The sequence below is a fragment of the Sciurus carolinensis genome, chromosome 5 (assembly GCF_902686445.1).
Source record: "Sciurus carolinensis chromosome 5, mSciCar1.2, whole genome shotgun sequence".
Lineage (NCBI taxonomy): Eukaryota > Metazoa > Chordata > Mammalia > Rodentia > Sciuridae > Sciurus > Sciurus carolinensis.
Window position 1 is genome coordinate 12,491,516 of NC_062217.1, and position 25,432 is coordinate 12,516,947.

At 50.1% G+C, this 25,432-nt stretch overlaps 1 protein-coding gene across 1 annotated transcript in view; it reads left to right on the plus strand.

The window, feature by feature from the left end:
• Window positions 1-878: 878 nt before the first annotated feature.
• Stk24 (serine/threonine kinase 24) overlaps window positions 879-25,432 on the plus strand; it is a 99,555-nt gene continuing 75,001 nt past the window's right edge. The window contains exon 1 of the mRNA XM_047552893.1: window positions 879-1,271. Coding sequence (XP_047408849.1) covers window positions 1,230-1,271 — 42 coding nt within the window. The 5' untranslated portion in view covers window positions 879-1,229. The remainder of the gene's footprint in view (window positions 1,272-25,432) is intronic.

The window sequence follows — 25,432 nt, forward strand, 5'->3', positions numbered from 1 at the left end:
AATGACTCGCAGACCACTTCCTGCCTATTTGCCATAGTAAATAGAACACTTCTGGAGGCAGCGTCGATTACTCCATCCTCACTTCTTTCCTCGGTCATTGGAAAGGAGGTGGCTCAAAAGGGGAGGCAGAACTGCTGCTCCGAGTGGGCCTGGGGCTTTAGGAGGCGGTGGAAGGAGGGAGAGGCTGCGGGGGAAGTCTAGGCAGTTTCCTTCCATTGTCTTCCCTTCCTCCCTGCCCTCTTCTCGTGGGGGGGGACGCTCCCGCCTTGCTGCGGAGCCCGCCAGGTGGGGTCCAGCCCCTCACTCAGCCAAGTTTCCAGCGCCCGGTCGTCCAAGCGGGGCCGTTTGCAGCGGCGAAGCACTGGGCAGTCATCGCTCCCTCGGCCTCTCCCCTTTCAGTTTCCTCCTAGGGCGGGCTGGAAACTTCACCAGAACCCAAGAAGCTCCGCCCTGCCCCCTGGAACAGGCTGGAGGCTGGAGGCTGGGGCCCCACCGGGCACCCCCACCCCGCCTCGGGAGGTCGCCCGGGGCCCGGCTCCCTTGGGGCGGATGGCGAGCGCGGGGCTTGCCTGGGCCGCAGGGAGACGCCGGTAGAGTAGGAGTTGGGTGCGCACGCGCCCCCGCGGCCCAGGCTCGCCGCCAAGCCCGCTCCGACTCCGGTCCTGCCGGCACACCGAGCGTCCGCCCCGGCGGAGGCCCCCTCCCCGCCGCCTCGCCCGGGGGCTGAGCGAGCGCCCGCAGGAGCCTCCGGAACCGGGCCCGCGCGCCAAGCGGTGGCGCAGCGGCTGCGGCCTAGGGCGCCGGGCGGCCGCCGGCCTCCCTCGCCTCCCCTCCCCCTCCCGCTCCCGGAAGCGCGGGGCGGGGTCCCCGGCCGGGCCGCGGGGGCGGGCGCGGGGGCCGGGCCGGGGCGGGGCGCGGCGGCGCTCGGCGCTCGCGGGCTCGGCCGGCTGTGCGCGCCCACTCCGGCTCCAGGCGGCCAGCGCGAGCGGGCCCAGGCCGCCCGGCTGCAGCCGAGCATCCGCGGCGGCGCAGCGGCAGCAGCTCCCCGCAGCCCCTCCTCGGCGCCGTGCATGGAGACGCGACCCGCCGCCCGCCGCTGAGACCCGGCCGGCCGGGACCCGCCGGGGCTGCGGTGGCCTGGGGCTCCCGCGCGGCCCGCTGGCCTGGTCGCCCGCGCGGATCGCCGTGGCCCGGCCGTCCCGCGCCAGGAAGTGGCCGTCCTGAGCGCCATGGCCCACTCCCCGGTGCAGTCGGGCCTGCCGGGCATGCAGGTAGGCAGGAGCGGCGGCCCGGGCGGAGGATGCGGGTCGGCGGAAGCGGGCAACTTGGCGGTGTAAACACGGCCCCCCCACGCTCTCCCTTCCGGGGTCGCGCCGGGGCCCCGCTGGCCACGTCGGGCCCGGTCCCCCGCTTCTGGCCGGCGCTGGAGGCCGGGGTCTCAGGTGTGCATACGAGTGGAGGGGCCTGGGGACCACGGCCTGGGTCCCGGTGTGCTGGGCGCTCGCCTCGGTCCCCAACTCGGAGCCGTAGGCCGGCGTCGGCCCCATCCCCGGGGAAAAGGGATGCGAAGAAATGCCCTTGGAGGCCCCGCTCGGTCCCCGGGCGGGCCAGGGGCCCCGGCCCCTCGGGTCTCTCCTGGGAGACCCCCCCCTCCCGGGACCCCCAGAGCGAGCGGGCGGAAGCCAGAGCGGAGGGCGGGGACCTGGGAGCGCGCCCCAGTGGCTGGTCCCGGGCCGCGCGGCCCCGCGGAGCGGACGGCAGGGCGGGGTGCAGGAAGGTGCAGCCGAGTCCCCTGGCTGCCCTGGGCCCCGAGCCTTCGGGTCTTGTGCGGGCCGAGGGGAAAGTGCGAGCCTGCAAACCTGAAGGGGGCATTCACGGGACGGCGCGCTCGAGCGTCCGGGGGCCAGGCCCACCCAGCCGGTGCCGGACGCTGGGCTTTCACTTTGAGACTTTGATGGAATCGAGAGCAGTTCCTTGCCTGCAGACCTCTCTGTGGATACTTTGTGGCATCTTGGCCCACCGGTGACTTTTGGGGGGTTGAGAAGTGTTGAATTTCATTTACAAGAACGCGTTAAAGTTTTTTCTCGCTATAGGCGACGGTTTTCAGACCTTTGGGAGCGGGGGAACATCCTCCTTGGCTAACTTGTAATGTTCGTAAACGCACAAATGGTAGCAAAATGGGATTAAAGTCGCACGGTACAGTTAGGGCATGCCATTAAAGTTTTGCTCTTCCAAGCAGTGCAGCTAAGTGAGTGAACACAAGAGCTTTAAGAAAACAACCAAAAATATCCTAGTGGATTATTTGTTATGTTATGGATAGCAGCAGGCTCCTTCCTCTGACTCCAGGGAAGAAGCACGGAGCCCAGACCTTGACTCTGAGGAGCAGCAATCTGACCCCCTCTTCCAGGGAGATCATTTCTCTCTCTCTCTCTCTCTCTCTCTCTCTCTCTCTCTCTCTCTCTCTCTTTCTCTCTCTTTAATCATAAAAGAAAACAATTTAATTGTTCTGGTTTGAAACCTAGAAAAATAGGGAATCAAAGTTGCTGCTTTAAAGGCAGCTAGCATTTTAGTCTGAGTTTGTTCATTTTTAAAGTATCAAGAGTGGGAATTTGGGCTGGGGAGATAGCTTAGTTGGTAGAGTGCGTGCCTGTCAAGTACAAGGCCCTAGGTTCAATCCCCAGAACTGGGAAAAAAAAAAAAAAAGTGAGAATTTGCCAAAGAATATTCTTAAATCTTATCTAAAGAGCTTTACATTTTACATGCATTACCTTAGCTTCTGCTGACTACTAGGTAAAAATCAGCTATTTCCTAAAGTTCCTTCTTGGTTTTGAGTTTGAGCTGGGTGAAAAATAATTTCTTGTCAGTGGAGCAAGAAAGGTCTCTTGCAATCATTTAAAAGTTTTATCAGTATTTGCTTTAGACTGACTTTTATAATGTGTTAATCAGGTTGTAATCTAAGCACAAATGCCTCACTTAGGTGCTCAGCCTTTGTGGAAAGTGAATCAGTTTGAAAAGGTACAAAGCCCCTCTGGCTAGTGCTCTGAAGGGCAGTATCAGATGGACACCAGGTGGTACTGGTCTCAGGCTTTATTTATTTATTTTTTTAAAAGAGTGGACCAAAATTCGTAACCTTGGGAAAAGAAGATACGTTTTCTTTAATAACTTCGCCTCTCAAAAAGAGTGCATTTTCTAGGTGATGTTACAAGGGAGTAGTTTTTATTTTTCTTTCTGAGTGTAAAGATAAAATTTTTCTCAGCAGGAAAGACCAGTGTTTCAGCTGTTGTAGTGTTAGAGGTGTGAAAGTGGCTTCTGACTGTCATTCCTGTGCTTATGTATATTTACAAACTGTAAGTTTTTGGTGTGCCATTTGGGGAATAACATTCCTCCCCCCACCTGCTTCCCTCCAGAAAAGAAAAAACTCTTAGGAATTAGCAGCTACTTCTGCTGCGCTGCTGCTCCCGGGGAGGGTTAACTAGGATCTCTTGCTGAGGATTGCATTAAAGGCACACCTGGCCTTGACCTTTGGTAGGGATAAAACTGGAGAGAAGTACCCAGAAGGGATGGGTCTCCTGTCCCTCCTCCATCCTCCTGTCCTGACCACGGCTTGTGAGGAGTTGACTTAAAACATTTTGGAAAGACAACAGTGAATTCAGGTGACCCGGGCGAGAATGCTTACAAAATAACCTGAATGGAGGAACATTTTAGTCTCAAGACCATTTTTCGTGTCTTGCAAATCATAATTATGCCTCTTGATTCTTGTTGGTACCACTGACACATAGGTGTTATTTTTACCGTTTTATAGCAGTGGAAACCAATTCAAGTGATCACACAAGGTAACAGAGGGTATTTCATGGCAGATTTGTGTTTGGAAACCAGGTCTTTCCTGCCTTGAAGATCATACTCCCACTCGTTAGGCCATATTGTTTTATTGTCACTTTTGCAAACGTTACAGTTCATTTCATTCCAGATTGTATTTGCTGAAGATGTTAGAAATAAAGTTTTTTTAAATTTGTTTTTAAATTTCTTCAGGCAGGAGCCGTTGTTGAAGTCTCCTGTGCGAGGCTCTAGGTTGACTGCTCTAGTCTGAATGGGTTACCATCTTTAGTAAATGTTAATGAAGGTTGCTGGGGCCTTTCCTGTTTTTCCTCCCACACCCTGGTTTTATATTAGCATGGGGGAAAATAGAAATCATGAACTGAATGTAGTAACTATGAATAAATATAAAGAAATTTGCTTGATTGGTGGCTGTAAGTACGCCCTGTCCTTCATTGAACATTTGTTGTTTTACTCAATTGAAATTAAAAGCAAGCTTCAGTTGGAGGTGGGAGCAGCCATCAGCTTTGAATTTGCATAAATTGTGATTTAAAAAGAATCTGTGATTTAAACAGAATTTTCCAGCCACCTTTCAGCTTTTCTGGACTGTGATGCCCGTAAGAAGTAGCATTTACATCCAAGCCAGAGACCAAACTTTCAGAAGATAGTTTGGCTTCTTACTACTTGTGGAGTACTGTTGTGATAACGTTTTATTTAAAAAGAGGAGCTGGTTGCAACACTGAATTGATTTCACAGACCACTGGTTCCTGACCCACAGTTTGAAAAAACACTAATTAGATGTTACTTGTGTACCAGAGCTGAGTTAATGCGGCATGTTTTGAGGTTATCATAAATTTAGGATACTGTCATAGTTGCAAGTACGATTTAGAGGAATAGCTGAAAACAAGATTCTACTTGCTGACATTGCCCTGTCCCTGGCCTTCCCCCCCTCCTTTTTCTGGCTCCTGGGAGAAACAGACCTTTGCTGAGAGGCCCCCTTGCACTGGATGGTGAGAAGAGTGTTGAATGGCAGTTTGGAAGTCTGGGAGAGGGACAGCTTCGTTTAATTGTGGCCTAAGTGCTGTTGTACTTTCTCCCTTGCAGTCACATTTCCATGGTTTCTTTTCTGCTGCTTCCTTGGCAGATGCCTGTCCAGTTTGGGGGATTGTCAGGTGTCTCAGAGTGTGGACATTCAGTGATGGCGAGAAATTTAGGTTCTGAGAGCAACTTGAGGCTGAGGCTGAACTGTAGAATGAGGTCCAGTGCCTCACAGCTCCGCTCTAGATGGGATCCTGCAGAGACTCGCACCAGGAGCCATGGGCCCATAAGTCCCTGCCCTCAAGAGGTCAGCCACCTGGTGCCAGGCAAGTGCCTTAAGACGGTTGCAGTGGCTGAGGAAGACAGCACAAGCCAGTGGCTGGGGAGGCAGTTCTGGAGAGTTGAACTGAATCCCAGAGTGCAAGTGTGGGGCCCAGGCAGGGCCTGCAGGCCTGCGGGCAAGACCTGGGGTCCCTGGGTGGCAGGAAGCCTGGCACAGTTTTGAGCAGATGAGCATATTGGTCTTTGGACCATCTGCTTTCTCAGGTGCAGGTGGTGGAGCAGGCCAACCCAGGTGGTTTGTGGGGCAGGCTGAGTGCTGTCTTAGCAGTTGTCAAGTACTTGAGGCTGGAGGAGGCCCAGGCCAGCCAGGGACGGGGTGGACTTGTTACAGGACTCAGGCAGACCTTGGGGATTCCAACTCAGTGAATAGTTCAACTTTTATTGCTCCTAGCTCTTGCTTTCTGGCCTTTTCCTGCTGCCCCAAAGTAAAGAGGAAAATGAAGGCCCGCTTTACCCAGGAGTATTAGTTGCCCTTATAAGTTTTTTTTTAATACTGTGTCAATGCTTCATGTTCCCTCTTTATCAACAAAATGTAACAATGGTAAGAATTTGTTTTGCTTGAAAGTGTTTTTTGTAGAGTGGAAGTCAGAAGATTTAAAAAGAAAAAGTTAACAGTAACTTTTGGAGGAGTCCTGTTCACTTGAGTTCTAATCCCAGATCAGGGAATGTTCTTGATAGTAGGTCACAAAGAATGGAGTGCCCTTCAAGAAGGATTTGGTCACATGAGATTTTATAGGTCACCAAGGGTGCAGTGTCCTCATGTAGGCTTTGGCAGCCAGCACGGTGGCCCTTCCCTGTCCTCGGTGGTTTTGGCGCTCTTCTCTGCGTGGCACAGTGGGACTGAGCTGCTTGTCTGGTGCAGTCTGATGTTGTTTTCGAGGTGACCCTTGGTGTAGGATGCAGTGTGAGGAGTCAACCAGGGACCCAGCCTGCCAGTCAGCCTGTTTTACTGGGCACACCCTCTAAGCTAGGGTGGAGGCCGATGGTCTCTTGCCACTTAGCTCTTTATTTGGGCGATTTCCCTGTGATTCAGACTTGCTGCGTGGAAAGTCCGTACCTGCAGGAAGCAGGCCACACCCGGCCCTCCCTGCTCTGGCTTTTTGTGTGCCTTAGCCCTGCCTGAGTATCACTAATGGAATCTTGTGGCCAGTGTGAGTGCAGGAAATAGAAGCTGCACTCATCCCTGCTGCCGCCTGGAACCAGCCACTGTCCTTCCACCAGTCAGTTGTAGTCATTTCTCATAACCCAGGTTTTTGCAGTGGGATTGTTAAATACCCAGTGCCAAATGCTTTAGGAAAAAGAAAAAATGTGGCTGTTAGAACACTTGGGGGTGAACAGGGAGTTCCCCAATCCTAGATGGCTCCCTGGTTTCCAAGGCTTAGATTGGGGAAAGAGAATAAGATGTACCTTTGCTTTCTACATTGTATCAAACATCTCCAACTTCTGATTACTGAGCCTGACGTTCACCAAGAGAATTATGCTGTTGACCTCAGAGCCCTTCCCTTGTGTTTTTCTCTGAGGGTTTTTGTCCAGCAAAAGAAACTTTTCTGTTGAGCACCCTATTGCCGTCTGTCTAAATGGTGGGAACATTTTAAGTTTATGTGGATGCTTACCGAACTTGTAGCCAGGGTTTATCTTCCTATTATAAGTCTCTTCCTGTTTTTAAAAAGAATTTTAGGCCCTAAGATTAGAAAGGACTGTTATCGGTCCACATCCTTTGTTTAATTTTGTTTAGTTTAATTGAAAAATATGGATTAATTGTGTAAGTGTTGCTGGGAGCGCAGCGGCCCATCCCTCGCCTCCGGCCCTGCTGGGCGCAGGCAGCCCTGGGCGCCCGGCTGAATGTTGGTTGCTGTCCTTAGTCAGTGAGGCTTGCCGATGCGGTGCTGCTCTTGTGGGCTGCAGGCACTCGTACAGACCCGGGCTGAGTCGGGTCTGGTTCTGCTCTGCCCCTTCCCGCACAGGCACCGCCCTCTCCCCAGTGGAGACCCAGGGCAGCTTTGGTTAGATAGTTGCTGTGTGCACAGCCCAGCCACGGCTGGTGACGGGACTGCTTTCAGACCTCTCTTGGAAGTGGTTGCTGGTTTGTTTTACTAATGTATTTAGAACCTAAACCATATCCCCAGTCCCCAGGTGTTGGACTCTGTCTAGGAGGTTCAGTTGGTGTGGCCAGTGTGCTCTGCCTCCCTGGAGCCCTCCACTCTGCTCCTGTCTGGGCTGGCTCTGGTCGTCCTTTGCTTCATCCCTAGATTCTGTGGGCTGCTGTCTTGTGCTGGATGTCCTGGTTTCTGTATCTCCTGCCATGGTCTTTTGGGGTATGCCATTGCGTTGGTGTGGGGTATTTTGCTGTCCCTTCTGTGAACAGGGCACACAGGACATAGATTTTTTTTTTTTTTTTGGCCGTACTGGGGATCGAACTCAGGGGCTTGTGCTTGTGAGGCAAGCACTCTACCAGCTGAGCTATCTCCCCAGCCCAGGACATAGATTTTTTTAAAAGTCCTTATTTTTTACCTTCCCCTTGATTGGTATTTTGCCATGGCATAAAGTCATTGGTGGATGTTATTTTCTTCCAGAATTTTGAAGGCTCTGGTCCGCCGTGTTCTAGCCTCCAGGACTCTGCACCTAGGCCATGTGACCTTTGGAGCCCAGTGGGATGGGACTTGTCCCGTTGTGTTTCACAGTGCGGTCCTGGTGGGGTCTCTCTTCTCTGACTGGTAGTCAGGATGCCCATCCGTTGGGCAACTCGGGTCTTTCTATTGTTTTTTTTTTGGGTGATCCTGCTCCTCCATTTTCTGTGTTCTCTCTTCCTGAAACTCTACTTGAATGGTGTCTCTCCTGGGCGGGTCCACATTCTTACCCTTTTAAAGCTATTTTCTCTGTCTCTTTCACTTGACTTTCTGGGCATTTGTCTCTCAGCTATTCCAACTCTTGGCGGTGACGATTTCATCCCTGCTTTGGGGTGTGTGTGTGTGTGTGTGTGTGTGTGTACACACTGGGGATCAAACCCAGGGTCTTGTGCATGCTGGACAAGCGCTCTTCACTGCGCTGTGTCGTTCCAGGGCCCTCTTGGTTCTCTGAATGTCCCTTTACTGTAGAGTTCTTTCCCTTTTTAACTTGAAGTACCTGCTTTTATCTCCCGAGTATGACTCTTTTCCTCCAAGGCCCCACTTTCCCCTGGTTTTGGGTGTGGTTTTTTTTTGTGGTGGGGGCCCCCCTTGACTGCCCATCCATATTTGTGGGTGGGGACTGCGAAGTCCTCACGTGGGGCTTTTAATCATGGGCTCACTGTCAGGCCTTCTTCCTGGACAGGCCATGGGGAATGGCTCTGGCACTGTTACCCCTTCCTGCCACCTTCCTTGGGGACCCACTCTTTCCTTAAAGAACCCCACTCCGGCTGCTGCTGCTGCTCCTCTTGCTGGCAGTCCTGTGCTCACTGAGAGCTGAATGGAGGAGGACTCGTGTGGGTTCGGTGTCTGGAGTCTGCTGCCGCCTGAGCCAGAGCCCTGTGGTTTCCTTCCTGTCCACGTGTCTTCAGCGTCTCCCTGACGGGAAGCGGGTGGCGAGCAGTGGGGCAGGCCGTCTGACTGTCTGACCACTTCGTTAACCAGCATTCTCACCCTGATTCTCTGAATCCTCTGCAGAGGTGTCTGCTGCTGCCAGGTCCTGAGTTTTAGGGACTCAGCTCTGCAGTTACATTGGTTCTCTGCTTTCTGCACCTACAGTTTAGATTTGTATTCTGCTGTGGGTTGAATACGTCCCGCAAAGTTCATATGCTGGACTTAATCCCGAAATTAGACTCTTCATGTTATTTGGACGTGGCACCTTTGGGAAGTAATTAGAGCTGGATGAGGCTATCGGGGTGCGGCCCCCGTGATGGGGTAGTGTTCTATGAGAAGCTGAGCTGCCATGATCCTCTGGCCACATGAGGACCGGCCCAGCAGGAAGGTCCTCGCCAGATGTGGCCCTTCAACCTTGGACCTTCAGCCTCCAGAACTGTGAGCGCTTTCTTTTCTTGGTAGATTGTCCCGTGGGTGTTGTTCTGTTGTAGCGGCACACGGCAGACTCCCGCATCCCCCTCCCACCCATCCGTTTTACCACTACCTGCTTCCCAGAGCCGGAGATCTCACTGCGGCTGTTTCCTTTGCTCTTCTAGTATCTGGAGGTTTTTAGACTTTTTTTTTTTTTTAAAAGAGAAAACCCCTTTATTATGATTTCAGTGGCTTCAGGATTAACCTGTGCTCATACTTCTTCATTTCCCGTCACTCCACTTCTGTTTATTGGTGGATGAATACAGGACCAGGTGGGCGGGGTGAATTCCAAGGTCGGGAGATCGCTGGGTGCCTGAAGGTGGGAGGGACTCCTGAGCCTCTGGTCTCTTCATGGTGTGATCCTGCCGATTTTCTCTCTAAATAAGTGGTGATATAAATAATGCTTATTTTTCCAACTACTAGTCAGTGACCTCCATCTCCCTCACAGGCTTCTCTTGATTCTCTCTGACTCTCTGGTCCCTTGGTTCTGTGGGCACAGAACTATTTCAGGAAGCCCCATTGGGTCTTGGGGACATGGTTGCTTCAGTTGATCATGTTCTGGGGTCCAGCCCATGGGTCAGAGTTGAGCATGCTTCTCGAGAGGGCCAGGGCGGTAGCAGCCTGGCTGCATGTTCCGTGATGTTGGCACAGATGTGCTGCAGATGTGGAGTAGGTTGCCAGGGCAGGTTCAGGTGCCGTGGACTCCCAGATGGCAGGAGTTGTCTCTGCCACCCTGGGCACAGCACCACACTGCCTTCTAGATACTGGGACATCAATGGCTGAAGGGCTGGAAGGGCGCATGTGTACCATGGGAGCGCTGCTCTTTGGGGGCTGCCCTAGCACCATTGCCCTTAAGAACAGAGGACTCTCTTGGGTAGAAATTCACAGCAGTAAACCACTGAGTACAGATGAAACATAGCCCAGAACTTGGGGACTGAACCTTGTCCAGCAGTTATTTTAGACACAGTTTTCAGAGAACTTTGAAAGCACGTTCAGTGTGGGGGATTTCAAGTTGTTAAACTCCCGATGAGGAAGGAAAGGTGTTGTCTGAACAGTCCCTCAGTGTGTTTGATGCAGCTTCACTGTAGCAGGCAAGTCCTCAGAAGTGATTTAATCAGGAAAAGGTGTGTGAGGACCAAGAATTACCTGAGAGCTCTTACCAGGAGGGGGATTTCTTTTTCCATCCTCTTCACTGGTTCCTGCACTGGCTGGGTGGGAGAAGTGAGCGGGCCTTTGGCCTTTCATCAGTCTGGAAAACACAAATTTTAAGATTTGTTGCCTTGGAGGGGAGGCTTGTGGGGAGGACACTCACTGTCGGGGTCTCCCAGTGAGGCCCGGCTCTGCGGTGGCTCACGGGTCTCACGGGTGGAGTGTGGTGGAAGGCAGCCAGCTGGGCCGAGCCTCTGTTCTCTCCTTCCCTCCCACGGCTCCTGCCCAGTACTCATTCCTCAGTCCCGCCTCTGGTGTGGTCTCCTGCAGGCTGGTGTTCGGGTGCTCTGGTTTCTTAGGTATATCCTTCTAAAAGTATTGTCATTGTCTTCGTCGTCATTAAGTGTGCCAAGTCTTCATTGCTTGGTGGTGGTGGCGGCTCCTTAATGTGGCCGGCTTCTGGCAGCAGGGGGATGGTGCTTGTTCTTAGGAATCATGGGCCCAGTGCTGCTGAGGGTGGCCTGCCAAGGGTGGCCAGTCTTCCTTGTGGATGGTGGGCCACCCACATGTGGTAGCTGCCTGTCTGTTGCTGTCCCTGAGCCCGTGGAGTTTCAGGCCTTTAGGTCTTTGGGCTCCGGGCTCTCTTGATCAGGAACCTTGCTCCAGTATGACTTTTGTTGGTTTCCTGGAATTTAGGATGGGTATGGGTCCCTGGTCCTGTATTGCCATTATCTCTGCCCAGCCCTTAAGCTCTCCTGAGGGTGGGGCCAGAGTTTTTCACTGGCTTCTGTTCATTGCTTTGAAGATGCAGCAACTGAAAAAGTACCCTGTCATCTAAGACAGGGAAGCTGAACCCGCCCCCCACCACCCAATCTGCAGGCCGAGGTGGACTTGCATTTCTAATGAGTTCCCAGTTGTGCTGCTGCCTCCAGGACCACACTTTGGGGACACCTCCCTGGAGAATTGGGAATCTTTGGTCTGCCTTGCTCCCAGCTGTGGAGCACACTGTAGTATTGCCCATTTGAAAAGCGGCTTCAGACTGGCAGCTTACAGCTTGTGTGTCAGAAGACTGACTCCGAAACTCCGGGTCCCGCTTGGGGAGTGAAGAGGCCTTTGAGTTGGAAGACTTGGAGCCTTTGTCATTTCAGCACCTGTCTCTAAACTCACATGCAGGGATCTGAGGGAAAGGTGTGCTCCTTGTCCTTTTGACCTGGGAACCTTGTTTTTTTAAGGATTGCGTCTCCTGGAGCTGGGATTCCATGTTTTTTTTGGGAAACCCCAAACTGCAGCAGAAGCCCTGGCGTGAGGGTCTTGGCAGAAGTGCCTTCCTCAAGTGGGTTCATCTTGTTGCTTCCTGACCCAGTACCTCGGTGACTTCCTGGTGCTTCCTGGTCTAAGCTAGATGCCAGCGTACAAGTCGGAGCCTCGTTAATACCCAACTTCCTCTTCCCTGCTCCTCAGCCACCTCTGACTGGGTCAGCGCCCCCGTGCAGGGTGGTGTGTCCCTGAGCCCTCCCCTGCTCAGCCCTGCCGGTGAGTCCATCCCACTGGCTCCTTTCCCAGGAGCCCCGTGAGCTCTGAGGGGTTTTGTTTCACAGTCTTTGGGGGAAGCACTTTCATTCCACAGCCCTGGGACTGTGGGGCGATGAGTGATGAGTGAGACCCTTGGTGGCTTCTCCCCCTAGGGGGTTGTGGGCTCCTGGCCAGGGGCAGTACTCTTTTCTCATAGCTGTTGTGTAGCACTTACCAAGGATTTGTATACCTTTCAGAACTGGGAAAAATATTCCAGACCAGTGGACTTTTTAATGTTCAGGCTGTTGGCAATTTTCTGCTTTTATATATAAATAGTTGATTTAATTTGTAATTGAGAAAATCATGTGTGTCTGCATTAGCTCCCCTGAATCGGGTGGACTCATTTTTGCTCTTACCAGCTTTTACTTGAGGTTCTTTTTTGAGGTGGGGGAAACTTGATTTTTTTAAAAGGTGTATTGTAATGTTTCTGAGGTTTGTCACAGTTTTTCATAACATGAGGAATTGGAAAAGTATTTTGTGTGCTTTTTCACATACAAGAGTGAACAGCATTGGAGCTGGGGCTGTAGCTCAGTGGCAGAGCGCTTGCCTAGCTTGTGTGAGGCGCTGGGTTCCATTCTCAGTGCTGCATATAAATAAATAAAATGAAGGTATTGTGTCCATGCACAACTACCCCCCCCCCCCCCAAAAATAAACCAACCCAAACAAACGGAAAACCACAATTAAAAAAAAAAGCATAAACAGCACTGTACAGAGTTAGGGGATTGTCTGCAAAGGTGTTTATGGAGGTTTGGGTCCTTGTTAGTGAAGAGTCTCAGTCTTCCTAGAATAGCTGTCATTCTGAGTGCTCTCCTGTGCTGTCGCTGTTGAGAAGAGCCGAGCCCAGGCGCTTAGGTGGAGCGAAGCTGCTTGCATTTCCCGCCTGGCTCCTTGGCCGCTGCAGGCCTGATGGCTGGGGGTGGCGCACGCCCCCAGTTGGCTGGGCCCCTGGGGCTGCGGCAGGTGTGCGGGGAGGCACAGTTCATTCTCCTGGAGGCCCGAAGCAGAGTCACATGTTAAAGCAGTCACACCGTTTAAAGCAATTTCGAAGAGAAGAACAGTTTTCCAGAGATAGACCTGATTCCTGGCTTTTGGATATATTACTGTTTTTGAGGGCAGGCTGGGAAGCCCCGGGCACCTCCTCAGATATATGTACATTTGTGGTTGTGTGTGTGTGTGTTTTGTACTGGGGATTGAACCCAGGGGCACTTTACCACTGCGCCACATCCCCAGCCCTTTGTATTTAGAGACAGGGTCCAAGTTGCCTAGGGCCTCACTGAATTGCCTCCACTGGCCTCAAATTGGGAATCCTCCTGCCTTAGCCTCCCAAGTCGCTGTCATCACAGGTGTGTGCTGTTGCGCCTGGCATGTGTGTGTTTAAAATGTGTGCCTGTTGAATGTGTTGTTTTCTCTTCACTGTAATCTGACTTTGTCAGCTGGTAGCCTAAAAGGAACTTGTGCAGTTGTGGTGCTCTGGGTCAGAAATTATTTTTCCTCTTTGTGTTTCCAAGAGAAATAAAATTTACTCTTAGCATCCTGAAAAATAATTAGAATGAAAAGTTACTCAGGGTGAAAAAAATATTTTAAGCCTTTTCAAAATGGTAAAATCTGCTGGTATTTTTATACATGGTCTATTGCATAGATTATTTCTTAATGTGTTAGCCATAGCTGTCTTATTAAGGCTTTTGTGAAACTGTGAAAATGATTATTCCCCTCTTTGGTCTTCATGTGGAGTGGTGGGCTCCATCTGTCTACTGAGGATTTGTGATAGTGAGGCCCTTTGAAACCCAGCCAGGCCTGCCTTGCTTATCTGCTGGGGCCAGCCAGGCCCGTTTCCTACCCTGGCCATGCTCTTTGGGCATAGTCTGTTAAAAAATCATGAGAAATGGGGGTTTGGAGATTGGTACATAAGTGGGAAACTCCCTCTTCCCCCAGAAAAATACACTCACTCCGTCCCCCAGAAATGTATTTTTAAAGCAAAAGCATAAAAGTCTGTGTTATCCCACTACTTTGGAATATAGTTGTTTTCTGTCTTGCCTATTTCCCATCATCTGTGTACATATTTATCTTTATGTAATTGGGGTCATAATGTAGGTGCTGTTTTTATGTTTTTCCTTTTAGAATTGAATCATAAATACTGTCCTACATTTCCATGCAATTTTTGTTTTTCATGGTGGTGGTAATGAGGAGATCTAACCCAGGGCTTCGTGCATACTAGGCAAGTGTTCTACCTTTGAGCCACATCCTAAGCCCTTCTGTATAGTTTGTATGATTATTTTAATGTCCTAATGGACTTTCAGGTTTCCATTTTTTTTTCTTTCTTTCTTCCTTTTTTATTTTGAGTATTGATTGGATTTAGGACCTTCCACATGCTAGCAAGTGCTCTACCACTGAGCTACAGCCCCAGCCCTTTTTATTTTTTATTTTGAGGGAGAGTGTTGCTAAGTTTCTCAGGGTGGCCTTGAACTTGACATCCTTCTGTCTCAGCCTCCCAAGTAGCTGGGATTATAGACATTCCACCTTAAAGTAAGAGTGTGTGTGTATGTATGTGTGTGTCAGGTGGCGGGGTGAGTGTGTTAGACTGAACTCAAGACAATAAAACCACTCTCCTCCCTCGGCTACCTCTAGGCTCTGGATGACTTTGAAGCAAATGTAGGGGCCTGAGTAAGATAGCCAGCACTCTGCCAGCCTGAATTGTATTTTTAATTGTCCTTCAGATGAATACTTTGATAAATATTCTGGTTTTAAAGTAGCTTTTATATCTTATATGTGTTTCTTTTTAGTCTTGGATTAATTAAGAGTTTTAGGTAAGGAAATTCACAGGACTGAGTGCAGACATAGTGACTGAAGAATTACTGCTCAGAATTAATAGTCACTGCAAAAATAGGACCATCTTGCTTTTTAATGGGTTATAGCACATGCATTATTATTACCATTTATTAATTTGTTTCAGAGAAGGAAAAGTTTATTTTGGCTCATGGGTCAGTAGTCGCAGTCCATGGGCAGCTGACTCCATAGCTCTGGGCCCAAGGTGAGGCAGAACATCATGGTGGAAGGGTGTGGTGGAGGAAAGCAGCTCAGGACATAGGAGCAGGTAGCAGAGAGAGCTCTGCTCACCAGGGACAACATATAAACCCCAAAGGCATGACGTCCAGTGACATATCTCCTGTAGCTACACCCTACCTGCCTCAAGTTATCACCCTGTGAATCCATATCAGTGGATTATGCTTGCCTCGCAAGTGTAAGGCCCTGGGTTCAATCCCCAGCACCACCAAAAAAAAAAAAAAAAAAAGTACCATATCAGTGGATTAATCCAGTGATTAGGTACAGCTCTCATAATTTCACTCTGAACATTTCTTGCATTGTTTCACATGTGAGCTTTTGGGATACCTCATACCTAAACTGTAACATTTCGCCCCTGGCCTCCACAAGCTTAGGCCCATCTCACAACTAAAACACATTTAGACCATTTTCAGGAGTCTCCATAGTTCAAAATCTCTAGATTCAAAGCAAATTCTCAGCATGAACCCCTGTTAAAAAACAAAAGCACATTAACTGTATCCAACATACAATGGCGTAAACAATTTCATTCTGAGAGGAAAATACAGGGGCATAGGAAAAAGGGTTGGAACCAAAGCAAGACCTACATCGAGCTGGATCAACAAGTCCTATAGCTGTACATCCAGCATCTGGCACACATAGCATTTCGATGGTTTCTCCAAAGGGCTTGTGTAGCTCTGCCCCTGTGGTCCACACGATTCTCCCTGGGCTGGTTTCTGCTCGAGTGCTGCAGCTTTCCTCAGCTGACTCCATGGCACTGGCATCTCTCAATCTCAGGTGTCTCCGCTGCAGCTTTGGCTTCCTTCTTTCTTCTTCATGCATCACCCTTGTAGGGCCAGCCCACGGGGACTCTGATCCTGCTACACTTTGCCTGGCCTGCCAGGCCTTCTGGATTTTTGTTGGAAGCCTCCGTGACTCCCTAATTCCAGCATCTGCTTTCCTGCAGAACCAGTACCGTGTGCATGATGCCATGTCTGCCACCAGCTCTGAGCAGTAGCCAGATCTCTTGGACCAAGGCTGCAGTGGCCTCTGATTGCCCGGGCAACTGAGCTTGTTGAAAAAGCTTCCTAAGCCCTACCACCACCCCAGGGTGCCCCAGTGGTCTCTTCTCAAAGGAATTTTTATTTTTACACCCTTGAACCTGAGATGGGTGTGGTCTTGCCAATTTTTGAGATTCCCTCAAGTCATTTTTTCTGTTTTTTTCTGGGTAAAGTACTCAGCATTTCTTCAGTGGCTACAGTCTCTTAACCACACCTTTTTTAACCCCAGTTTTACTTGTACTTTTCTGGCCAAACTTCAAGTTTTTCTGCTCCTGATTTTCACAGTGAACTTGGCTAAAAGCTGCCAGCATTATCCATGCCACTGCCTGAATGCTGTGCTGCCTTGAAATTTCCTCTGCCAGATTAATTAGTTCATCACTGTTAAATTCAACCTCACAGAAAATCTCAGGACATGGGCAAAAGGTAGAGAAGTTTTTTTCCCAAAACATAACATGAATGACATCTAGTCCAATTTCCAATAATTCTCTTCCTCTGAAACCTCTGAGCCTAGTCTTTACTGTTCACAGTCCCATAGGCCTTGTGGTCCTCTGAACTCCCGCCAGAATTGTTCATTAAGCTCTGCTTACAACATTCTAAAGCTTTTCCAGCCTTCATCTCCAAACTTTTCAAAATCGTCCACCTACAAACCAGCTCCAGAGGCTTCTGAACCACATGGTCAGGTTAGTCCCAAAGACCCCACTTCTCAGTATCAGTTTCTGTCTTAGTCAGTTTTTTGTCACTGTGTCCAGAAGACCTGATGAGAACAACGTAGAGGAGGAAAAGTTTATTTTGGCTTATGGTTTCAGTGCTCTCAACTTATAGACAGCTGATGCCAACACTCCGGGACCGAGGTGAGGCAGAACATCACCGCATGGCAGCAGAGAGCAGCTTAGGACGTGGTGGCAGGAAGCCATAGAGCATGCATTTTGAGTGGTGGGACCGTAGTCATTGTTATATTTCATACTTGGTACAAATTTTTTCTTCCTGAGCAGGGTTCATAAGCAAGCGAGGGGCAGTATTTAGCAGTAGTGTTGAGTAATGCTGAGGACTGAATCCTGGTTGTGCGCAGGAGCACCCTGGCGGTGCAGCCGGGTAGCTGGGTGCCTGTGAACAGGAGACTGGAGTGCCCCCGCACAGTCTCAGGCTTTGCTGCCAGATGGGTTCAGGGCAGTTTAGATCTTGCCTCTGCAGGAGTTACGGAAGTGTTGATTTTCAGAAGTGTACTACTAATGAATAGAAATACTTGAGAAAGTTATGACATTAATATGAGAATTTAATGTTATTGAATTTTGCTAGATTCCATTTTTGCTTTTTCAAATTTTTCTTTTGTGTATGGTTGATTTAAGAACAGCTTGAATTGGAAGTATAGAGGAAAGGAAGTGTTGTCGGACTGTTATAAGGATCTTTGCTATTCAAAGCTGAAAAGCTAAGTGTAGGCCTTATGGCTGTTTACCTAATAGTATTTTCAAAGATAAAGAAGTTAGAAAGGGATATATTAATAGTTTGATTATACTTTTTTCCCTGTGGTCACCATGTCACAGTCTGTACAAAGATGCAAATTTTCACGTCAGAAATACTTTAAAAAGATGGGCGGTTTCCAAATGCATTCTGTTTATTGGTCTGAAGTGTAGCACGTTTTCCTATAGAAAGAGGTTTACGAGTGGTGGGTAAGTCGTGTGTGGACCAACTTTTTACCCAAAGCCTGAGTGAATACGGTCTTGTAGCACCCTTCTTCTTTTAGAGCTGCCTGATACCGCATGGCCCTACGTTCCCTGTGGTAGGTTTAGTAGCTTTCAGCGAGAACTTGATTCTGCCTTTGGAAATTGATAAACTAGATGCTGGAAGAGTATTCGCTAGTGTGGTCAATACTAGCAGTATTCTTTAGTCATGGAGAAAAAGCTGGGTGTGAATCTAAATAGATACTAATAGGTGGAATATTAGACAGTGAGCCATTTATGGCACCGTGTAGGAAGTAGCATCCGGGTGTAAGAAGAGTATGTACTCTGCATCCCATCAGTGCTGACTTTGGGACTAAGAAGGTAGTAGCGCTGTCCTCCAGTAGCTCACGGGCAGTAGCAGAGGGCTTGTCTGTCGTGCAGTGGGATAACTAGAAGTATGAGGCACAGAAGTAACATAGACGGAAGTCATTAAAGATCCACAGGTAGTAGTTTGGGGATGAATAAAGGAAATGGTGCCTGAGTTGTGTTCTAGAAGAATTTCTTTTAAGGGCAGAGGGAATCCAGGCAGATGAAAATGTTCAAAAGTATGAAGACTTGAAATAGCATGGAATGTTTGGACAAGTACAAGGAACTCAATTTTGCTGGACTTTGAGGGGAAAGGAAGGAGAGTGAGGCATGAGTTGGAGAGGCGCCGGGGCCAGAGCCTCGACTGCACTGTGTGGTTCTGGCTGTGGCCTGCTTGGTCCTGTGAGATTCCTGGGAAAGTTCTGTGTTTTTAGTTTTGTATTTAAATATATCTTTTATTTTAAAATTGTTTTTAGTTGCTGTGTAATAATCGTACTTTCCTGGGAAAGTTCATAGTAGCAGAATGAGACCAGCTGTGAGTCTTGACAGTGGGTGGCTACACTGTGGGGGAGGCTGGGCTGTGCCTGCTGACCTGCAGTGGCTCCCGTGGCTGGCGGCACGAGGAGCTGTGTGCAGAAGGGCAGGCTTGGTGGTGATGGCGCTGGATGGAAGGAGGAGTCTCAGGATGGCTTGGACGTGTGGGCGCGCCCCTCCCCAGGCACCGAGGAGCTGTGTGAATGAGGGATCGTGTTCGGACGGGTGAGTGGAGGCAGAGGAATGAACGGACAGTTACTGCATGGGTCTGATGCCTGGGGGAGAGTCCAGGCTAGAGACCAAAGCTGGCCACTCACTGGCTAGGTTGCCAGTGGCTGTTAGCAACTTGGGAATGGGTGTGCCCCCTCTCCGTGACCAGGTGACTGAGGGGCGGAGCTGGTTTTCAGCGTACTTGTAGCTCTACCTGCTCCAGTGAGTCTGAGTCCTGCTGTCCAGGAGCGTCCATGTGGAGTGGTGCTAGCCCAGGGTGATGGATGGGGTGAGAGGCGCGGGGGTTCATCTGTCAGTGAGGACAGTTCCTGAGCTGGTGTCAGGAGCAGCTTATAATTTCTTGGATGACCGAAATTCCCTTTATTAGATAGATAACGTCAAAGTGCCATGTTCCTATTGTAAATACTGCATTTTGACCCCAAGTCTCTAATGTGCAGGTAGGATGTCACCTCTGAAATGAGCCAGAACACAGCATTCCCACGTGCTGTATAGCAGAATTCAGCAGGGATATTGTTTAAATGTCTGGTTACACCTGCAAAAATCAGGGTAGTTGCCTTGAGGTTATTACAACAAACAGGCTTTCATTTTAACCCAGTGGGTGATTTTGGGAGTTTTGGGGTGCTGTTTTTACCTTGCATGGTGTGTCCTGGCCGATGGTGTGACCCAGCTGGTGATGAATGCTTACCGTTGGGATAAATGCTCATTGTATTTTCATTTTGTTTCTGTTTTTCCCAATTATGGGCAAGAGAACGCTAACCCCAGCTAGTTTCAGTAAAAGGGAAAAGATAGATTCCTTGGCTCACACCCCTGCAGGGCCAGGGTGGGCTTGGCTTCCAGCCTCTGGGTCCCAGAGGACCCCTGCTGGCAGCTCACTGCTCAGACCAGTGGTTACTCTAGCTCAGGTCCTTAGGAGGGGTCTGCTTGGTCTGGCTTAAGTGATGTCCCTAACCCCGAACCAAGCCCATGGCCAGAGGGATGGGGTTCTGACCAGTCTGTGTCCCCTGCGCCCCATGCTAGGGAAGCCTTGCTAAGGTGCGACCAATGACTCCCCAAGGTGGGAGAGGTCTTGGCAGTTCTTCAGTGGAACGTGGCGGGAGGGGCTTTCTCAGCCAGGCACAGCATCAGTGTATAGGGAAGGCAAGTGATTCTGTGGGAACAGAAGGCTGGGGTGCATGGAGTTTTTATTTGGAGGTAACTGCTTAGGAGTTTTCTGTCAAAAGTTAATTTTCAGTTTGGTTTTCCAGCAGCTGTGCTTGTGAGAACAGCAGTGCGTGGTGGTGCTGGCTGTGAATGGGAGCGAGGTGACAGGCAGCCCCGGTGCCATCGAGGCATCCTTGGCCCCGGATGGGGGAGGAAGAGGTGAGGAAAGCAGGGTTAGGATGAAGGCATTGGGGTGACTGTGTTATTAAAACAATAGCATTTGTACAACTTGAGCTTTCTAAGATGCTGATGTTGAATGGCAAAGGGATCTTGGAGTTTCTTCTAGGTGGTTTGTTTTAGTCACTTTTTCCGTAAGAGGCACAGTGGTCTAGATGACTTGCACGGCTAGGGTGGCAATGTACACAGAGCCTGGCAGGTTAGATCAGAACTCCTGTTCTTCTTACTTATTTTAGGCTCAGTGACCCGTTTTAGAGTTCTGGTATGTGAAGATGAGTGTGCACTGAGTGTCTTGGGAAGTGTGTGCTCTTTGGAGGTTAACTGGAAGGATGAGGGTATTTATTATTTTTCTTGATAAGCTTTTTTGGAGCAGTTTATGTTCAAGACAAATTAAATGGAAAGTACGGAGATTCCTCATATACCCCTTGTTCCTCTGCACCCCTCCACCCCATCATCCTTCCCGTCTAGAATGGTCCACTTGTTAGTTGATGAACCTACGTTGGCATGTCATTATCATCCAGAGTCCACAGTTGGCATCAGGGTGACTCTTAATGTACATTCTGTGGGTTTGGATAAACGTTTAGTGACCTGTGTCTGCTTATAGTGTTCTATAGTCACTCACTGTCTGAAAATTCAGGGAATCACCAAAGCATGCCATTTGGGTTTACTGGAATGTTTTTCTGTGTATACCATTCATTCCTTCTTGACTCTCCAGTTTCTGGCAAGACCAAGCAGCATCTCCTGGTGTGGGGGGTCTTGTGCCAGGCTCAGTCTGCTGTAAAGAGAGCCGCGGGCTCTGGGTTATTCCAGGATGCCCTGGGCAGTCATCCCACCGACGAGGGAAGGATCTAACAGGGCACTTCTGTGTGGTTCCTTGTGGTCCTCATGCCCTCTGTCACCTTGGGGCTAAGTGAAGACTGGGTGAATGTGCTGAGGTTGGAGCTGCTGCCTTCTCTCTGCAAGGTCTTCCTTCTTTGGTTTTGACTCTCACACTTCCTCTATGGTCCTTTCCCACCTGGGTCAGGTGGGTGAAGTTCTTGAAGTTCTCTGCAGATGGTTTGCCTCTGTGTCTGTTCCACCTTTCCCTGTGTCCCCGACTGACCCGCTGACCTGCCCTCACCTTGTTGACCTAAACTTCTTTCCTGTCTCTGACCTGGGTTTGGTGCCAGGGTCTAAGTCCCCTCCGGTTGCTCATTCCTCTGGGTGGCTGTGGGGTGTTGCAGGGAGGGAAAAATATTACATGACCCCCTCCCACCCTTCCCCAACAAGGATGGAGAGGTTCTTTTAAAAACTTGAGCTATTATTCAGTTTAATTTATTTAAAACACTGAAGAAGGTACACATGACTGGTGGTAAAGAAGATATCAAGCAGGAGTGGATGATTTATCCCCCACCCCGTAGCTGGTGAGGAGAGAAAGGATTCTGTGGGCTTAATCACAAAGAGTCACACACTCTCTTGCATTTAGGACTGAAGGGAACTTTGGAAGGCCATTTGACCCTTTGTTCCTTTCCCATTGCAGCCGTTCCATCAGAAATGTCACTAACCCCTAACCAGAACCCTCAGGCACTCCAGTTCCTGCCAGCGCTTAAGTGCCTTCCGCACTCCCGATGAGGCACGTACTCATTCTTTGACCCACAAAGGTTTACTGAATGTCTTCTGTGTTTAGTGCAGCATGCTGGAGTCTGGAGAAGAAGCCCGGGCTACACCTGCTCTTCCTAATGACCCACGGTGCCACGTGACTGTCCAGCCAGCAGCCCCTGGCTGCAGGATGAGGCCCAGCCGGCGAGGAAGGGCACCTCCCAGAGAGGGTGAATTGGAGCAGGCCTCGGAGGGGCCCTGGGGAGAGGGCATTCCAGGCAGGGCACTCTGTGGTTCAGGGTGACTGGCACAGCCAAGAAGGACTAGGTGTTTCCCCTGTTCTCCACCTACCTGAGCTCATGGGAAAGAAAAGGCATTAGAAGGGTTTAGTTTGGAGAAGTATTTAAAAGGGAAAGAGGGAGGAGTGATGGGGTTTCACACTTTGTGTAGTGTCTTCCTGATGAGTTGGATAATCCGGATCACCCCCAGGAGGCTTCATGACCCCCGAGCACATTTCCGATTTGCTTGTGGGACAGAAAACAGAGAGATGGGCAACCCAGGTACGTTTCGATTTTTATAGGCTAATCACTGTATATATGTTTTTAAGTTGAACTTAGTCTTTATCTTAATTCAGAAGTTAATTAATTCAGAAATCGATGCAGAGGGCTGTCTTCTTGATTACTTTTAAGTGTTGGGTTGAATGCACTTGAAGCAGTAGTTTGTTTAAATGGTTTAATTTTATTTTTAGTTCCAGAGTTGGGCCTCTGGAAATAAACAGGAGAGTTTTTATCTTTGAGCAAAGAGTTTTAGGGCTTCCCCATCTGGGAAAAGACTGTGTCCCTGAACTTCCCCAGGAGACCAGTATATTAGGAGCACATCGGGGCCTCAGTGATGGTCACTGGTGTTTGCGTTGTGAGAAGGAAGACAGCTGCAGGCCAGAGGCATCTCCCATTTTAAAAAGGCAGATGCGAAACCAGGAGGCGGCTCCTCCTGTGAGGAGTCTCAGCTGCAATGAGAGGAGGGGCCGGAGCTGCCGATGCAGTGCTGAAGCTCCTCGGGGACCACAGCATCACAGCCTCCACACCGTGGTAAGGTAGCCACGTGTTGACGGCCTGCTGCAGTGACCGCCCAAGGAAACCAGATGCCCTAGGAAAGTCGGGATCATGACATCAAGAGGTGTCAGGTGTGACTGCCTGCTCCTGGAGTGGCAGCAAGAGGTCACGGGGGGGGGGGGGGGGGGGGGGGGAGGTGAGCGGCTGCTGGGTCTGGATGTGGGTCCCCTCTGAAACCCGATCCCCAGCGTGGAAGTGTCAGAGGGGCCTTGAGTGTGTGAGGCCATGAGGCAGAGGCTCCTGAATGGGGTCGGTGCCCTTGTATAAAGGCCCGAGCCTGCTTGACCTTTGTACCTTGGAGATACTGGAAGGCACCGTCCGTGAGGGGTGGCCTTTGCCACACTCCACATCTGCTGTGCCTTGGCTCGGGACTCCCAGTATTGTAGGCAGTCAGCGTATATGGCTTATGAGCCTCCTGGTCCAAGGTGTCTCGTTCTAGAAGCCTGAACCGACTGAGACTAGCAGTAGGCTGGTGGAGGAAGCTGTAGAAGGCAGGTGCCTGTTAGCTGCATATGCTTCAAAGAGTTGGAACAAAATATTCCCATCATAGAAACCCTTGTGCTTCACAGCATGTTGTCTGGAGTCGCCAGTGGGGTTTTTGTCTGCGGTCACTGGAGGGTCCTGAATACTGATCGTGGGTCACTGATGAACTGGGCTTCTCTGTTTTCTGTTACCTACGGGTTTACCTGAGAGAGCCGTGTGCTTGTTGAGGGTCGTGTTCCTTAAAGGGACTTGTTCAGTTTTTATAGGGAGAGAGGTTTATTGGAGATGGAGGTGTATGGCCGGTCACATGGGTAATTCGAGGGTAAACTCTTGACGTGGGTTAGCCCCTTTTGTCCCTTGCATGGTTGTTGTCCTATATGCAGCCATTAGTGGACATTTTCTGTGTCTACCAGTCACCTTGAATTCTCAGGAATAATGCAACTAAAGTCTTCAGGTCAAGCTATAATAAGGAAGGGACATCGATTATTACCATTTTTGAAAAACATGTTTTAGTCCCAGAAAACTGTTTTACATATGCATTTTTCTTTCTTTTTTTCTCTCTCTTTTTTTTAAACGAGTGAACTAAGGCTAGAGAGCCAAGTAACTTGGAGGGGGTGGCGGTGGATTCCAGCCTGCATGTGTGCACACGGCTTCAGCTGCACGTTCCATCTTTGCCTCGCTAGGTTCTCAGTGGATTCCCTACTGGAGGGGGAGTTAGGACCTCTTCCAGTTGAGTTCTCAAGGAAGACGGAGGGGTTGGCGACCTAGTTCCATAAGTGCTTCATCACCGTGAGGGTTAGCAGCAGATTGCGCTGTGGGGTCATAGCTGCAGCTTGGATCCGTTTACTGGAGTATTCGAGGGGTGCATGACGGAGGTGTGATGTTGGGGCGTAGAAAAGGCTCCTGCGAGTCGTGCCCCTTTTCACTTGGTTCAGTTGGTGAGGAGTCGCGGGACTGAATGCTGTGCACGGTTGATGGTGGATGCAGCTGGGGCCTCGCAGAGAAGCCATGATTCACAGTTGCAGATTTCACCTCCTAATCGTAACCACTCCTCCCTGTGGCGTGCCCTCGCGTGAGTCACGGGCAAGGGGTGTCTTAGTGCGAGACTGGAAAAACTGCTCACAGCAAACAGCCTGTTTACTTTTTTTTTTCCCCTTATTTTCTTATGGTGCTAGGGGTCGAACCAGGGCCTTGCATGTGGGAGGCAGCTGCTCCAGCACTGAGCTCCACCCTCATCCCCTTTTTAAAAAACATCCTTTTTGGTAATTAAAGTTTTGATAATAAAAATTCCACCTTACAACCAGGAGCTATGGAGAGAAAGGGAACTGAGGTGCTACAGCTCAGAGAGCAGGGTGTGAAGAACTCTGGAAGGGCCCACAAGGCTTAGCGTCTTCTGTTCGTAGTTGAGAAAGTACACCTTCTTGGCTCTTCGGAGCTTCTTGATTGGTTCTTGACCCCTTTTTGGGAGAGAAAAATGAGAGTTGGAGTTTCTGCAGTGGAGGTGGCCCCGCCCGCACCCGGCAGTGGACATACAGCCTGGTGTCATGGAGATGGGTTGGCCTGCCTGTCTTTGGGTGGGTCAGGCAGGAGGGCTGGTGATGGTGCTGATGCCCAGGCTGGCACGTGGACTGAGGAAGGCCCCTGTTCACTGTAGTCTTGGGGTCACCTGCGGCGATACCATTGTAGTTGAAGCTTTGTAGCTGACTTGACTTCATTTAAGAAGGAAAATCAAATCATAAGAAAAGACTTTTAAAATGAATCACTCAAGGGTTATTTGGTTTGTTTTTACAACTTAGTGGCTGAAAGGAAAGTAGGCCTTAGAAAGTAAGAGGAGGGTCTCTTCCCTTGTGGGCTAGGCCGGCCTGTTTGAGGTCTCTGGCCTGAGGACCTGGCCTTCTGTAGCAGGTTCTCATGCCATGTGCCAACAGCCCTTCTGCCGTCCTCTGAACTGAGGGGACACAGGCTGGGCCCCGCAGACATCTTGCACAGTGTTTCAAGTGCAGTGATTTCATGCATCTGAAGTTGTATCTGTTCTCTTAGGCTGCTTGGCTGAG